The sequence below is a fragment of the Loxodonta africana genome, chromosome 16 (assembly GCF_030014295.1).
Source record: "Loxodonta africana isolate mLoxAfr1 chromosome 16, mLoxAfr1.hap2, whole genome shotgun sequence".
In the NCBI taxonomy this organism is placed as follows: domain Eukaryota; kingdom Metazoa; phylum Chordata; class Mammalia; order Proboscidea; family Elephantidae; genus Loxodonta; species Loxodonta africana.
Genome location: NC_087357.1, coordinates 70,357,801 through 70,374,372, shown reverse-complemented (window position 1 = coordinate 70,374,372; position 16,572 = coordinate 70,357,801). Strand labels below are relative to the sequence as shown.

General features: G+C 38.8%; 1 protein-coding gene across 13 annotated transcripts in view; it reads left to right on the top strand.

The window, feature by feature from the left end:
- Positions 1 to 16,572, top strand: part of ASCC1 (activating signal cointegrator 1 complex subunit 1) — a 151,115-nt gene that overhangs the window by 108,513 nt on the left and 26,030 nt on the right. For 12 of the 13 annotated variants that reach the window (XM_023547051.2, XM_023547052.2, XM_023547049.2 and 9 more), the window contains one exon: positions 11,762 to 11,847. The exons of the other annotated variant lie outside the window; for it this stretch is intronic. In XM_023547051.2, coding sequence (XP_023402819.1) covers positions 11,762 to 11,847 — 86 coding nt within the window. The remainder of the gene's footprint in view (positions 1 to 11,761; positions 11,848 to 16,572) is intronic. 13 annotated transcript variants of the gene reach the window in all.

The window sequence follows — 16,572 nt, the reverse complement described above, 5'->3', positions numbered from 1 at the left end:
AGCTGTAGCACTTCACCACTACGCCGCCAGGGTTTCCGTAGCCACTATCTACATGTGGTTATTGAGCACTGGAAAGGTGGCTAGTGAAATGGAAAAAGTGAACTTTTCATTTTAGTTAATTTAAATAACCACATGTGGCTAGTGGCTACTGTTTTGGACAGTGCAGGTATAGACAATATTTTATTAGATACTTCATAGCTATCATTATTGCATTTTGGTTTTGGTTTCTAGTCCTTAATTTTTGGTTCAACTTCTCCCCACTGTCCCATGCCCCATTGTTGACTAATCTCTTGACATAGCATGAGTGAATCTTGCAGGAATCTCTATCGTCTAAACTGTGTTGATCTAAATATATATTCAGGTAGCACTGCAGTTTCATATAAGAAAATATTCTCTGTTCAGAGTCTAGTTATCCCTTTCTACTTATGGCTATTTTTAATATAATGGCTTTATTGAGATAGAATTCGCATACCATACAATTTACTTGTTTACATTTAAAGTATATAGTTCAGTGGTTTTTCATATATTCAGAGTTCTGCAACACCAACACAGCAATCAATTTTAGAACATTTTCATCACGCCACAAAAAAAACCCTGTACCCATTAGCAGCCACTCCACATTTCTCCTCAGCCCCCATGCCCCAGCCCTATTCAACTACCAGTCTACTTTCAATAGACTGTTCTGAACATTTCATATAAATGGAGTTATACAATATGTGACTTTTTTAACTGGCTTCTTTCACTAGGATAATGTTGTTGAGTTTTATCCATGTTTAGAATGTATCTGAACCTATTCCTTTTTATTACTAAATAATATTCTGTTGCATGGGAGTGATGTCACAGAAGATGGTAGAGTAGGAGGCTTCTACACTGAACAACTGCTGAGCTGGCAAGAGCTGTGAGAATCAACTGTTTCAGAACCCTGGAGTCTGCCCAGATACTGGTGGCATCTGGGAGAGTGCTTGATGAAGAAAGAGGCTGGTAAATTTTGGTGAATTTCGGCATTTCACGTTAGCAGCTACCATCCGCCAGCCCATGGGGACAGCGGTCCACACACCAGAACTTACGAGATGCAGCAGAAGCATTATTAAGAGGGAAGTTTATAGCTGTAAATGGCTACATTAAAAAAGGAAAAATATCTCAAATCAGCCACTTAGCTTTAGACCTTAAAGAACTAGAAAAAGAAGAGCAAACTAAATCCAAAGCTAGTAGAAGCCAAAAAAATAAAGATTAGAATAGTGATCAATGCACTAGAGGGGAGAAAAACAATAGAGAGAATCAATGCAATCAAAAGTTGCTTCTTCGAAAAGATCAGCACAATTGATAAACCTTTAGCTAGAAGAACTAAGAAAAAAATTGAAGACACAAATAACTATGAATATTATATGCAAAAAAAAAAACAACTAAATAATCTAGATGAAATGGACAAAATCCTTGAAACACACAAATTACCAAAACTGGGTCAAAAATCGAAAATCTCAACATGTGTCTAAGACGTGGGGAGACCTTGAGATCGGGAACCAGACAAGGATGCCCTTTATCACCACACTTATTCAACATTGTGCTGGAGGTCCTAGCCCGAGCAATTAAGCTAGATAAAGAAATAAAGGGCTTTCAGATCGGTAAGGAAGAAGTAAAAGTATCTCTATTTGCAGATGACATGATCTTATACACAGAAAACCCTAAGGAATCCTCCAGAAAACTACTGAAACTAATAGAAAGTTCAGCAGAGTATCAGGATACAAGGTAAACATACAAAAATCAGTTGGATTCCTCTGCACCAACAAAAAGAACATCGAAGAGGAAATCACCAAATCGATACCATTTACAGTAGCCCCCAAGAAGATAAAATACTTAGGAATAAATCTTACCAGAGACGTAAAAGACCTGTACAAAGAAAACTGCAAGACACTACTGCAAGAAACTGGAAGAAATCTACGTAAGTGGAAAAACATACCTTGGTCATGGATAAGAAGACTCAACATTGTAAAAATGTCTATTCTGCCAAAAGCGATCTATAGATACAATGCAATTCCGATACAAATTCCAACGACATTTTTTAATGAGATGGAGAAACAAATCACCAACTTCATACGGAAGGGAAAGAGGCCCCAGATAAGAAAAGCATTACTGAAAAAGATGAACAAAATGGGAGGCCTCACTCTACCTGATTTTAGAACCTACTCTACCACCACAGTAGTCAAAACAGCCTGGTACTGGTACAACAACAGATACATAGACCAGTGGAACAGAATTGAAAATCCAGACATAAATCCATCCATATACGAGCAACTGATATTTGACAAAGGCCCAAAGTCAGCTAAATGGGGAAAAGACAGTCTCTTTAACACATGGTGCTGGCGTAACTGGATATCCATCTGCAAAAAAATGAAACAAGACCCATACCTCACACCATACACAAAAACCAACTCAAAATGGATCAAAGGCCTAAATACCAAATCTAAAACGATAAAGATCACAGGTGAAAAAATAGGGACAACATGGCATAAACAGTATACAAAACATTATTAACATTGCACAAGAGAAACTAGATAACTGGGAGCTCCTAAAAATCAAACGCCTATGCTCATCCAGACTTCACCAAAAGATTAAAAGGATTCCCTACAGACTGGGAAAAAGTTTTTAGCTGTGACATTTCCGATCATCACGTGATCTCTAAAATCTACATGGTACTGCAAAAACTCAACTACAAAAAGACAACCCAATTAAAAAATGGGCAAAGGATATGAACAGGCACTTCACTAAAGAAGACATTCAGGTAGCTAACAGATACATGAGGAAATGCTCATGATCATTAGCCATTAGAAAAATGCAAATCAAAACTACAGTGAGATTCGATCTCACTCCAACAAGGCTAGCATTAATCCAAAAAAACACAAGATAATAAATGTTGGAGAGGTTGCGGAGAGACTGGAACACTTATACACTGCTGGTGGGAATGTCAAATGGTACAACCACTTTGGAAATCGATTTGGCACTTCCTTAAAAAGCTAGAAATTAGAACTACCCTACGATCCAGCAATCCCACTCTTTGGAATATATCCTGGAGAAATAAGAGCCTTTACATGAACAGATATATGTTCACTGCAGCACTGTTTACAATAACAAAAACGTGGAAGCAATCAAGGTGCCCATCAACAGATGAATGGATAAATAAATTATGGTATATTCACACAATGGAATACTACACATTGATAAAGAACAGTGATGAATCCATGAAACATTTCATAACGTGGAGGAATCTGGAAGGCATTATGCTGAGTGAAATTAGCCAGTTGCAAAAGGATGAATATTGTATGAGACCACTATTATAAGAACTTGAGAAATAGTTTAAACAGAGAAGAGCATATTCTTTGATTGTTACAAGAGTGGGGAGGGAGGGAAGGGGGTTTTCACAAATTAGATAGTAGATAAGAACTATTTTAGGTAAAGTGAAAGACAACACACAGGCAGGAGAGGTCAACACAACTGGACTAAATCAAAAGCAAAGAAGTTTCCGGAATAAACTGAACTCTTTGAAGGCCAGCATAGCAGCGGCAGGGGTTTGGGGACCATGGTTTCAGGGGACATCTAAGTCAATTGGCGTAATAAAATCTGTTAAGAAAACATTCTGCATCCCACTTTGGAGAGTGGTGTCTGGGGTCTTAAACGCTGGCAAGCGACCATCTAAGATGCATCAATTGGTCTCAACCCACCTGGAACAAAGGAGAATGAAGAACACCAAAGACAAGGTAATTACGAGCCCAAGAGACAGGGCCGCATAAACTAGAGACTACGTCAGCCTGGATGAGAAGAACTAGATGGCGTCCAGCTACAACTGATGATTGCCCTGACAGGGAACATAAGAGAGAACCCCTGATGGAGCAGGAGGGCAGTGGGATGCAGACCTCAAATTCTTATAAAAAGACCAGACTTAATGGTCTGACTAGGACTAGAGGGACCCCAGAGGTCATAGTCCCCAGACCTTTTGTTAGCCCAGGACAGGAACCATTCCCAAAGCCAACTCTTTAGACAGGGATTGGACTGGAATATGGGATAGAAAATGATACTGGTGAAGAGTGAGCTTCTTGGCTCAAGTAGACACATGAGACTATGTGTGCAGCTCCTGTCTGGAGGGGAGATGAGAGGGCAGAAGGGGCCAGAAGCTGACCGAATGGACATGAAAACAGAGGGTGGAGAGGAGGAGTATGCTGTCTCATTAGGGGGAGAGCAACTAGGAGTATATAGCAAGGTGTGTACAAGTTTTTTATATGAGAGACTGACTTGATTTGTAAACTTTCACTTAAAGCACAATAAAAATTTTTAAAAGGGGAGAGAGTGTTGACTTGTTGGAGGTTTGGCAACCAATGCCTCAAAACAATATGTTTGTTATTTGTTTAATGAGAAGCTAATTTGCTCTGTAAACCTTCATCTGAAGCACACACACAACTTAAACCACATTGCCCAGCAATTCTTTTCCTAAGCATATACCCAAAAGAATTGAAAGCAGGAACTCAAACAGATATTTGTATGCCAGTGTTCATTGCAGCGTTATTCACAATAGAAAAAAGGTAGAAAACAACCCAATGTCCATCAACAACAGATGAAGGGATAAACAAAATGTGGTATATACATACCAAAAAAAACCCAAGCTCATTGCCGTTGAGTCAATTCCAACTCAGTAGCGACTGCGTAGACCCTATACACATACAATGGAATGTAATTCAGCCACAAAAAGGAATGGAGTTCTGATGCGTGAAACAACATGTATGAACCTTGGAAACATTATGTGGAGTGAAATAAGTCAGGTGCAAAAGGAAAAATACTATATGATTCCATTTATTTGAGGTTGTTATTGTTAGTCAGTTCTAACTCATAGCAACCCTGTGTACAACAGAACAAAGCACTGCCCAGTCCTGTACCATCCTTACAATTGTTGCTATATTTGAGCCCATTGTTGCAGCCACTGTGTCAAGTCCATCTGCTTGAGGGTCTTCCTCTTTTTCACTGACCCTCTACCTTACCAAGCATGATGTCCTTCTCCAGGGACTGGTCCCTCCTGATTTACATGAGAAGAAGTCTCACCATCCTCACTTCTAGGAAGCATTCTGGCTGGTTCCGAGACAGATTTGTTTGTTCTTCTGGCAGTCCATGGTATATTCAGCATTCTTTGCCAACACCATAATTCAAAGGCATCAATTCTTTGGTCTTCTTTATTCATTGTCCAGTTTTTCCACACATATGAGGCGATTGATGGCACTGGGTTGTTGGGTTGGGAGACGATTGAAAATACCGTAGGTTGGGTCAGGTACACCTTAGTCCTCAAAGTGATATTCTCTTTAAAGTGACACTTTAAAAAGCTCTTTTGCAGCAGATTTGCCTAATGTAATCAGCCATTTGATTTCTTGACTGCTACTTCCATGGGTGTTGATTATGGATCCAAGTAAAGTGAAATCCTTGACAACTTCAATATTTTCTCCGTTTATGGTGGTGTTGCTCATTGGTTCAGTTAAGAGGATTTTTGTTTTCTTTTTTTGAGGTGTAATCCATACTGAAGGCTATATTCTTGGATCTTCATTATTAAGTGCTTCAAGTCCTCTTCAGGTTTAGCAAGCAAGGTTATGTCATCTGCATATTGAAGGTTGTTAATGAGTTTTTCTCCAGTCCCAACACTATGTTCTTCTCGTATAGTCCAGCTTCTCAGATTATTTGCTCATCATACAGATTGAATAAGTATGGTGAAGGGATACAACCCTCACGCACACCTTTCCTGATTTTAAACCACATTGTATCCCTTGTTCTGTTCAAATGACTGCCTTTTGGTCTATATACAGGTTCCATGTGAGCATAACTAAATGTTCTGGAATTCCCATTCTTTACAGCGTTAACCATAGTTTGGTATGATCCACACAGTTGAATGCCTTTTCGTAGTCAGTAAAACATAGGTAAACATCTTTCTGGTATTCTCTGCTTCCAGCCAAGATTCATCTGACATCAGCAATGTCCTTTTCTGAATCCAGCTTAATTTTCTGGCAGTTCCCTGTCAATGTACTGCTGCAACCATTTTTGAATTATCTTCAGCAAAACTTTACTTGCCTATGACACTAATGATATTGTTTGATAATTTCCTCATGCTGTTGGATTATCTTTCTTTGGAATGGGCCAAATATGGATCTCTTCCAGTCGGTTGGCCAAGTAGCTGTCTTCCAAATTTCTTGGCATGGATGAGTGAGCACTTCTCAGTGTTGCATCCATTTGTTGAAACATCTCAATTGGTATTCCATCAATTCCTGTAGCCTTGGTTTTCACCGATGCCTTCAGTGCAGCATGGACTTCTTCCTTCAGTACCATCAGTTCCTGATCGTATGCTACCTCCTGAAATGGTTGAATGTCAACCAGTTATTTTTAGTTCAGTGACTCTATGTATTCCTTCCATTTTCCCTTGATGCTTCCTGCATCGTTCAGTATCTTGCCCATAGAATCATTCAGTATTGCAACTCGAGGCTTGAGTTTTTTCTTCAGTTCTTTCAGCTTGAGAAATGCTGAGTGTGTTCTTCCCTTTTGGTTTTCAAACTCCAAGTCTTTGGACATTTCATTATAGTACTTTACTGTGTCTTCTTGAGCTGCTCTTTGAAATCTTCTATACAGCTCTTTTATGTCATCATTTTTTATATTTGCTTTAGCTACTTTACATTCAAGAGCAAGTTTCAGAGTCTCTTCTGAGATCTGTTTTGGTCTTTGTTTTTGTTTCCTCTCTTTTTAATGACCTTTTGCTTTCTTCATGTATGATATCCTTGATGTCATCCCACAACTCTTCTGTTGTTAGTGTTCAGTGTGTCAAATCTATTCTTGAGATGGTCTCTAATCAGGTGGGACGTACTCAGGGTTGTACTTTGGTTCTTGTGGACTTGTTTTAATTTTCAGCTTCAACTTGAACTTCCATATGAGCAATTGATGGCCTTTCCTGCTTTCGGTCCCCGGCCTTGTTCTGATGGATGATACTGAGCTTTCCCATCATCTCTTTCCACAGATGTAGTCAATTTGATTCCTGCATATTCCATCAGGAGAGGTCCACATGTGTAGTCACCATTTATGTTGTTCCAAAAAAGATATTTACAGTGAAGAAATTGTTGGTCTTGTAAAATTCTGTCGTACCATCTCTGGCGTAGTTTCTGTCACCAAGGCCATATTTTCCAACTACTGATTTTTCTTTGTTTCCATCTTTCCCATTCCAATCACCAGTAATTATCAATGCATCTTGACTGCATCTTTGATCGATTTGAGACTGCAGAAGTTGGTAAAAAACGTTCAGTTTCTTCATTTTTGGCGTTAGTGGTTGGTACGTGAATTGGAATTATAGTCGTATTAACAGTCTTCCTTGTAGGCATATGGATATTATCCGATCACTGACAGCATTGTACTTCGGGATAGATCTTGAAATGTTCTTTTTGGTGATGGATGCAATGCCATCCCTCTTGAATTTGTCATTCCTGGCATAGTAGACCGTATGATTATTCCAGTTCACAAGAGCCAGTACCAGTCCAGTCCAGCTCACTAAACCAAACCTGTTGCCGTTGAGTGGATTCCAGCTCATAGCGACCTTATAGGACGGGGTAGAACTGTCCCATAGGGTTTACAAGGTTGTAACCTTTATGCATTCCATTGCATTTTTGACAACTTCTGATTTTCCTAGATTCATGCTTCATACATTCCATGTTCTGATTATTAATAGATGTTTGCAGCTGCTGCTTCTTGTTTTGAGTCATGCCACATCAGCAAATGAAGGTCCTGAAACGTTAGTCCATCCACATAATTGTGGTCAACTCTACTTTGAGGAGGTAGCTCTTCCCTGGTCATATTTTGAGTGTCTTCCAACCTGAGGGATTCATTTTCTGGCATTATATCAGACAGTATTCCACTGCTCTTCATAAGGTTTTCACTAACCAGTTTTTTCAGCAGTAGACCACCAGGTCCTTCTTCCTGGTCTGTCTTAGTCTGGAAGCTCCTCTGAAATCTGTCCACTATAGGTCACTCTGCTGATTTTTGAAATACTGGTGGCATAGCTTCCAGCAGCACAGGAACACACAAGCTGTGACAGTATGACAGACTGACAGACGAGGGGTGGATCAGGTATCTAGAATAGGCAAATTCATAGAGACAGAAAGAATTACGGTCACCAGGGGCTGAGGGAAGGAGGAGATATTGCTTAATGGGTCAGAGTTTCTGTTTGGAATGATGAAAATGTTCTGGAAATAGTGGTGATTGTTATACAACATTGTGAATGTTATTAATGTCACTGAATTGTACACCTAAAAATGATCAAAATGGCAGATTTTATGTTATGTGTATCTTACCACAATAAAATTAAAAAACCAAAACACAATATGACATAGCACTTCACATCCACTGGGATGGGATGGCTATAATAATAAAAATGGAAAATAACAGTGGTGCTGGGGTATAGAGAAATAGGAACCACTGTACATTGCCAGTGGGAATGTAAAATGGTGCCAGTGGTCTGGAAAACAGGCTGTTCCTTAAAAACTTAAAATAGAATTGCCATATGACCCAGAAATTCTGATTCTAGGTACATACCTGTCTTAGTCATCTAGTGCTGCTATAACAGAAGTACAACAAGTGGATGGCTTTAACAAAGAGAAATTTATTTTCTCATGGTCTAGTAGGCTGGAAGTCCAAATTCAGGGTGTCAGCCCCAGGGAAGACTTTCTCTATCGGCTCTGAAGGACGGTCCTTGTCATCAGTCTTCCCCTGGACTAGGAGCTTCTCTGCGCAGGGACCCCAGGTCCAAAGAACACGCTCTGCTCCTAGCACTGCTTTCTTGATGGTATGAGGTCCCCAACTCTCTGCTTGGTTCCCTTCCCTTTTATCTCTTGTGACATAAAAGGTGGTGCAGGCCACACCTCAGGGAAACTCCCTTTACATTGGATCAGGGATGTGACCTGAGCAAGTATGTTACATCCCACCCTAATCCTCTTTAACCACAGGCAGAGATTATGATTTATAACACATAGGAAAATCACAAAATGGAGGACAACCACACAGTACTGGGAATCATGGCCTAACCAGGTTGACACATACTTCGGGGGGACATAATTCAATCCATGACAATACCCAAGAGAGAAGAAAATATATATTCACACAGAAACTTGTATATGACTGCTTATAGTGGCGCTATTTATAGTAACTGAAGGGTGGAAACAATCCAATGTCCGTTAACGGAAGAATAGATAATCAAATTGTGGTATATACATACAATGAAATAATTCAGCCGTAAAAACGAATGAAGTAGGGGCATGTGCTACAACTATAATGAACCTTGAAAATATTGTCAGTTGAAAGAAGCTCGACACGAAAAGTTACGTATTATATGATTGCTTTTATATGAAGTATCCAGATTAGGCAAATCCATAGAGAGGAAAAGCAGAGCAGTGCGCCAGGGCGTAGGCAGTGATTGCTTGGTGGGCATGAGGTGCTCTGAGGTGAGATGATGAGAAACTTTGAAAACAGAGGTGGCGTTGGCACAACAGGGAATGCACTAAATGCCACTGAATTGTACACTTAAAGATGGTTGATTGTATAGTATCTGAATTTTACCTCAAAAAAAAAATTTCCATCGTATGACTATAAAAAAATAATAAATAAATAAATAAAAAATGACTATACTACATTTTATTTCTCCATTCATGAGTTGGTAGACATTTGGGTTGTTTCCACTTTTTGTCTGTTATGATTAATGCTGCTGTGAACATTTGTGTTCAAGTTTTGGTGAGGGTGTGTTTCCCTATCTCTTGGCTGTTGCCTAGGAGTGTAATTTCTGGGTCCTATGGTTAACTCTGTATTTAAATTTTCTGAAGAACTGCCAGACTTCAAAGTGGCTGTACCATTTTACATTCCTACCAGCAGTATACGAGGGTTCTGATTTCTTTCCATCCTTCCCAAAACTTGTTAACTTGTTATGGTCTGTCGTTTTAATTTTAGCCGTCCTTGTGTGTGTGAAAAGCCAGTTGACATTGAGTCATCTCTGATTTATGGCTACGCCAGGTGTGTCGGAGTAGAACTGTGCTCCACAAGGTTTTCGGTGGGTGATTTTTTGGTAGTCAATCTGAGGAGCCACTGGCACTCGATCCTCCAACCTTTTGGTTGGCAGCAGAGAGCATTAAGCATTGAGGGTGTGAAGTGGTATCTTACTGTGGTTTTGATTTGCATTTCTCTGATGGCTAATGCTACTTGTAGATTTTGAAGCTGTCATTAAAGATTTCAGTCTTCAGAAATGATTTTTTTCCTTTTCTGTTATTTATTTAGTATTAATCCTCTTTCAAAACTTCTTTTTTTTCTCCTAATAGGGGACCAATTGCAAAATATTAAGTTGCAAAATATGTATGGGATTGAGACCTTTGATTAAGAGAATGCTTCTTATCAAACAGTCCCATAGTTACTCATGTGTAATTCCCATAGGCTGGTTAAAATATATTACACCCATAGAGCTGTTAGAACTCCAAGTGTACTTTTATCAGTCCTGACCTAGTAGTTCCATGCTTATATGCAATAAAAAAAAATTTTAAAAATGGCATACAAATATATTTGAGAGTCTCTTGGTAGACAGGAAAGGGTTAATATTTCAGAAAATATCCTGAGTTTAAATAATTCTTGCAGATACTGTGAAGTTTCTATACTGTAGACTTTCTTTGTTTTTAATTTTTTCTTGGAAAGGACAGGGAATAATGTTTCACTTTTTCTTTCCTGTTATCCCTTTCCTTTGATATTTTTCCTTTGCTATTCTTTAAGGACCTTTTTTAAATTAAAAACCCATTGCCATTGATTCAATTCCGACTCATAGTGACCTTATAGGACAGAGTAGAGCTGCCCCATTGGGTTTCCAAGGCTGTAAATCTTTTCTTTCTCCCCCAGAGCAGCTGGCGGCTTCAAATTGCTAACCTTTTGGTTAGCAGCTGAGCTCTTAACTACTGCGCCACCAGGGCTCTTAGCAAATTAAATTAATGCAAGGAGCTAAAGTGCAGCTTCGGTTAGGTGAAGGCCATAGATTTGCTGCATCTTTGTATAGAATATCTGTAAGGATTGTAACTAAAGGTATCTTTCTTATTTTGGGGGAGTTCTTAAATCAGCACAAAACATAGTTGCTAGCATTTTTGACTAATGTGTGAACTTTTATGTATTTTTATGTATTTAAAATTGCATGCAGTTTATACAGAATCTTGAGTTTTTAGACCTCAGTGAACCTTTGGAGAGCACCTAGTTTTGACCTCTAACTTTGTAAATGAGGAATTGTGGTCCATAAAAGAGACACAGTTTGCCAAAGAATGTAGCTCATTACATAGTTGACACACAGTGAATACTTGGAGAATGTTGAATGAATAAATGGTAGTGAATGAGTTGATGACAGAGCTGGGAGTAGAAATCACGTCTCTTGACTTATGTTGTTGTTGTTAGGTGCTGTTGAGTGGGTTCCTACTCATAGCGACCCTATAGTACAATAGGACGAAACAATGCCTGATCCTTTACCATCCTCACAGTTGTTGCTATGTTTGAGCCCATTGTTGCAACCGCTGTGTCAGTCTATCTTGTTGAGGGCCTTGATTCATAGTCTGATGTTTTTTCCTCTACGTGTCGCTCTGCCAGTTGATGAAGATAGTGATAACTGGACCTATAGAAGTCCAAGAGAAAACAAATAGATAAAATAACCCAAGCTGCTTTTCTAACATTGTATTTGGAATATTTACAGCTGAAGGCAGGTACAATTTTTACACACCGGATGGCAAATGTATCTTCAAGGAAAGGGAATCATTTGACGGCCGAAACATTTTAAAGGTCAGTATGAAGCCGAGGGAATTGGAAATCCTTCGGCAGGTATCCTGAATAAGGGTGGAAAATCAGTCATCCTCCTTCCCACAACAGAGTATATTTTCCTTGTTTCCTGAGAGGATTATTGATTGACAGTGCTGTTAATTTTTTTTTTTTTAACCTTTAATAAGAAAAAAGAAATCCTCTTGACTCTATTAAGGCTGTGACCCTCTAGAGTACTTGAAATTGATGATTTAAGAAAGAATTATATATCCCAATTACTCAGATCCATAGGAACAAGGTGATTTTAACCTGGTGAGTTATGTTGTATTTTACCTCTAGAAGGTTGAGTTTGCATGTTTTCAAGTGAAAACGAATTTTTTTTTCCTAGTAGATTTTTCTCTTCACCCACAAAGTTACTCTCCACAGTTGCTTTATAGTCTATTTTTACTCAAGAACAGCCCATGTCCTAAATTTTAGGTGGCCCATTTCTGACTGTTGAGGCTTTGCTTTCCCGAGTGTTGAGCTAAAATGTGAAACTTAAATAAAAGAAATATTTCTGGATCGTGTTTATCTTTCTCCCACAGACCACATTCTGTAATATCCAAAAATTATGCCTTCTTTATCAGGTTAACATGCCTTTGTGCTCTGAGCAAAGGGAAACAAGCTGATACTATTGGAGAGGTTTTTGATTCTTCATTTCACTTTTTCTCTAATAGGTTACGTGAGACATTTTCAAGGCCAAGGTTGTTTTCGGAGCTGGGAGAGAGTATGAATATAATAACTTCAGAATAAGCTTCAGCTTTGGAAATGCTTTTTTTCTTTCTCTACCCCATCCTCCATTCCCTTAACCTGTCACTTGGCAGTTTTCTTGCCAAATGCCTAATGTGACATCATTGCCTCTAATTAATTGAGCTTCTTACCACAGAGCCCAACATGGCGGTGACAGCCACTCACTGGGGCAGACATTCCAGCCCCCACATTGCATGTGGTCCCTTCCTTTCCTTGGTATCCTGTGAAGTAATTTCTCTTGTTTCCAGAGTAGTTTTGATAGCTTTGGATTTGCATGGCAGGCTGCTGTTGAACTCAGTTGCAGTTAACTTGACTGATGTTCCCAGGCCACAACTTTAGTGTCACATGAGAATAAGAACTTTATCTTCCTCCATCTCCCTCCCCTGCAGCTTTTCTAGTAATATCATTAATTAGTTTGCTTTTTTTTTGTCATTATTAACTTTGATTCAGAAAGACAGTAGTCTGAATGGGGGAAGAAATAGGTGGGAATGACTCAAAGCCAATTTGGTTCTCTTAGAATTAAAGCCCAAAAGGTGCAGCTCAGGTGTGAGGTGCTTTGACATCTGGTAGAGAGAGGTGATGGCAAAGAGCCTGTGGGGTGGCTGTGTGAACACTATGATCACTCACTTGATATTTAATTTCTCTCAGTCTGGAAAATCAGCTTTCCATTCCAAGATGCTTTGCCTTGAGGTGCTCTGAGCCGCCCCAGTGATGACATGAGTGTAGCTCCCTCTAGTGTTGGCAGGGACCTGCTATATCAGTAGTACCCGTACTGGTTCATGCCTCGTCAGAATTTAGAGCTGGGCCCATCAGGGCACTTGGAGACTAGTGTTACCAGGGCACTGAATTCTCTACTTTAATCTCTAATGACACAAGATCCAAAGCAGTTATAGAGACTTATCAAATGGTACCCAGCTAGTTAGTAGCAGAGTCTGAATCAGAGCAAAAAGACTCACAACTTGCAAATTTAGCATTGTTTTTGCTGCCTTCCATAAAGGTGTTTAATGTTTAGGTAGAGTTCATTAGACATTTGAAATTGGGCATATCTGTCTGGACTTGTATAATGTCTCATTAAAATTCGTTTCATAAATGTTAGGGCAGTGGGAGTATCAGTTAGTCTAAAACTGTGGCCAATTAAGAATTAGACTTTTGAGTTGAATGTAATACTAACAGCAACAGAAATACTCACTGGCTGTATATCACCTGCCAGGCCATGTGCCCTGGAGATAAGCAATCATTGTGACACCACCCCTGCCTTCCACCAGGAGCTCCCTGTCTCTGCAGGTGCAGATGGTTGATAGGCAGTCACAATACAAAGTGAGGAGGGCGAGTTCTGAGTACAGAGGGGAATGCCTCTGAACACAGGTAGTTACGACAGCACGTCCTTTGATACGGTATCCGCTATTCTACCGCTTAGTCATTATCTCCACAAAATACCGTCTTTTACCTTTTCAGTCAAGGAAATTAACTTTTCTTTGAGAATAAAAGGTAAATTTTGGGCTCCAACAATTACCCCGCCCCAACACACTCACAAGGTAAAAACTGTATTTGTGAAGCACTGTAGTCAGCTCACCTTTTGGAATTACCACAAATGAACATGTTTTGCTCAGTGAGAACACACGGCCCCTGAAACTCTTGACATAAAAATATGATTCAGAAAATCAGTAGATTACATATTGTTTTTGTACCAAATAAGATTACTATGTACAGAAGGAAAAAAAAAATCAATTTCACTAACATGATGGGAACTGACTTGGAGTAAACAGAAAGGTTAAATGTATTGGCCGTTAAGGAGCCCAAGCATGTGTGTGTAGCATATTAATAGCTACACAGGCCAAGGATCAGGAGCGCTGGTGATGGGAAGCAGTGTTAGAAACAAAAAATCACCTTCATCTACTATTCAGAGAAACAAAATGAAAAAGAAAGTCATTGCTCATTGCTGTAAGAATCTAATGAGTAACAGCCAATTGCTATTCTGCTCCACAAAGGATCGGTCCTTTTGGCTCAGTGTAATGTTATGTGTTCTGGGTGCCTTAATAAGAAAAAAAAAAATCTCTGGTGACTTGGAAGTGGAAGCCACATTTTTCTTTTGTACAACTCTTTTGAGGGTTGTTGCAGCTATAATAGACGAGTGTCTGGTAATTCCTAGTTAAAATAAGAATTTTATTACCCTAAAAAGGACTTTGCAAGAACTGTCTCCTCTCTCTTTCAAGCCAGAAAGGGAACAAAAGTATTTTGTTATAGTAGTTTTTTTTTCTGGAAAACTGACAGATAGCTCTGAAGGAGAATGTATGAATGAAGACCCAGGCCAGATTAATAGGTTAGCATCTCCTCAGAGAGTTTCCATTTTGAATCTAAGAGATAGCAGTAAAGATTCTGTTTGTATATCCATAAGGCAGTGATAAACTTGTAATTGGAGAAATCATGCTTGACCTAAAGATATACCACCAGAAAATAACTGCTCACTTGCTAGCTAGATGTACAGTAATCATTAACTATCAGCTTCTGGAGAGAGAAGTGATCTTAATGACAGTCCATTTAGGGGACATATGACATGGCCTGAAATAACAGAATCAATGTTCCAAGATTGTGCTATCAGCAGATGGTACTGGGGTACAGTATTAACTGTGCAAAAGCGTAGCTCCTAAGAGCAGAGGAAAGAGACGGGATTAGAGCCCTAGGTTGTAATCCCCCGAGGGGGTGATTTGGTTCAAATCAAGGCATAGTGATATATTTGGGAAGGAATAAAAAGTACGATAGGTCCAAAATCAAAGGGTACCATAGCAATGCCATTTCTCTAGACACTTTAAAAAAATTCCTGGAAAATAGAATCCAATAAAAAAGGGAGACGAATTTGTGCTTTTTCCATTTTATATCAAAGAATGTTTAAATTTAGAGAGAGACTTGGCAATACTAGATATATTAATTTTTAGTATGTTTTAAATATGAAAATATGTTTTAAATCTGTCTAGCCACACTAGGACTTTTCTTGAAAGATTTAAATGAGAGTAAATCAAGTATTTCATTCATTCGTTTTTTGCTTTTGCCCCATCTCTGCCCCTAAAGTCTTAGAGTGAATAAATTTAAATGAGATCTTTATTTAGTTTGCTTTACTTAGAGAAATTTTAATAAAGGACACTTTTTAAAAATGCATACTATTTATTCTTTGGGATGAAATATAGCATATTTATAGAAAAATTTATGAAACATCATATACAGTTTAAGAAATAATTAGAAAGTGAACAATGTAACTACTTGTTAGCTGCTGTCAAGTCTGCTTCAACTCATGTTGACCTTATGCCATCTTGATGATGGTTGGTATGTTTAAGTCCATTGTTGTGGCTACTACCAAGGTCGGAAAGTGGAACCTGCTTCCCATGTCCCTCCTTGGGCAACTCTTTAGTCTGTTTTAAAATAACAAAGGCTGTTGAGTTCTTAAACATGCTCAGTGAAGAGACTTACTTTGAATGATTACTTTGCTTCAAGTATTAGAAAAGTATTCAGAAGATAAATTAATTATTTTTTCTAGGTAAGAGATGTAAGAATTAGAACTGTGTCGTAACTTTTTTTTTTTAAGATATTAATGATTACAAAGGAAGACTAGAATTTAAAAAGTGTTATTTCAATTGAAATAAAACTTTTTTTTTCATTATCCAATTCAATATTTAGCCATATCATATACCATTCTTAGGAGTTACTTCTCTGTCACCTGGCTTTCCTTTAGATTTGTTTCTCAAAATTCAACTTTTTTAGATGGAGCCCTGGCAGCACAGTGGTTAAAAGCTATGGCTGCAAACCAGAAGGTCAGCACTTCAAATCCACCAGCTGCTCCTTGGAAACACTATGGGGTAGTTCTGCTCTGTCCTATAGGACCACAATGTGTCGAGATCAACTTGACGGCAGTGGGCTTCTTGAATGTCTATCGCTAAATGTTCCATTGCACTGTTGTATCAAGATAAA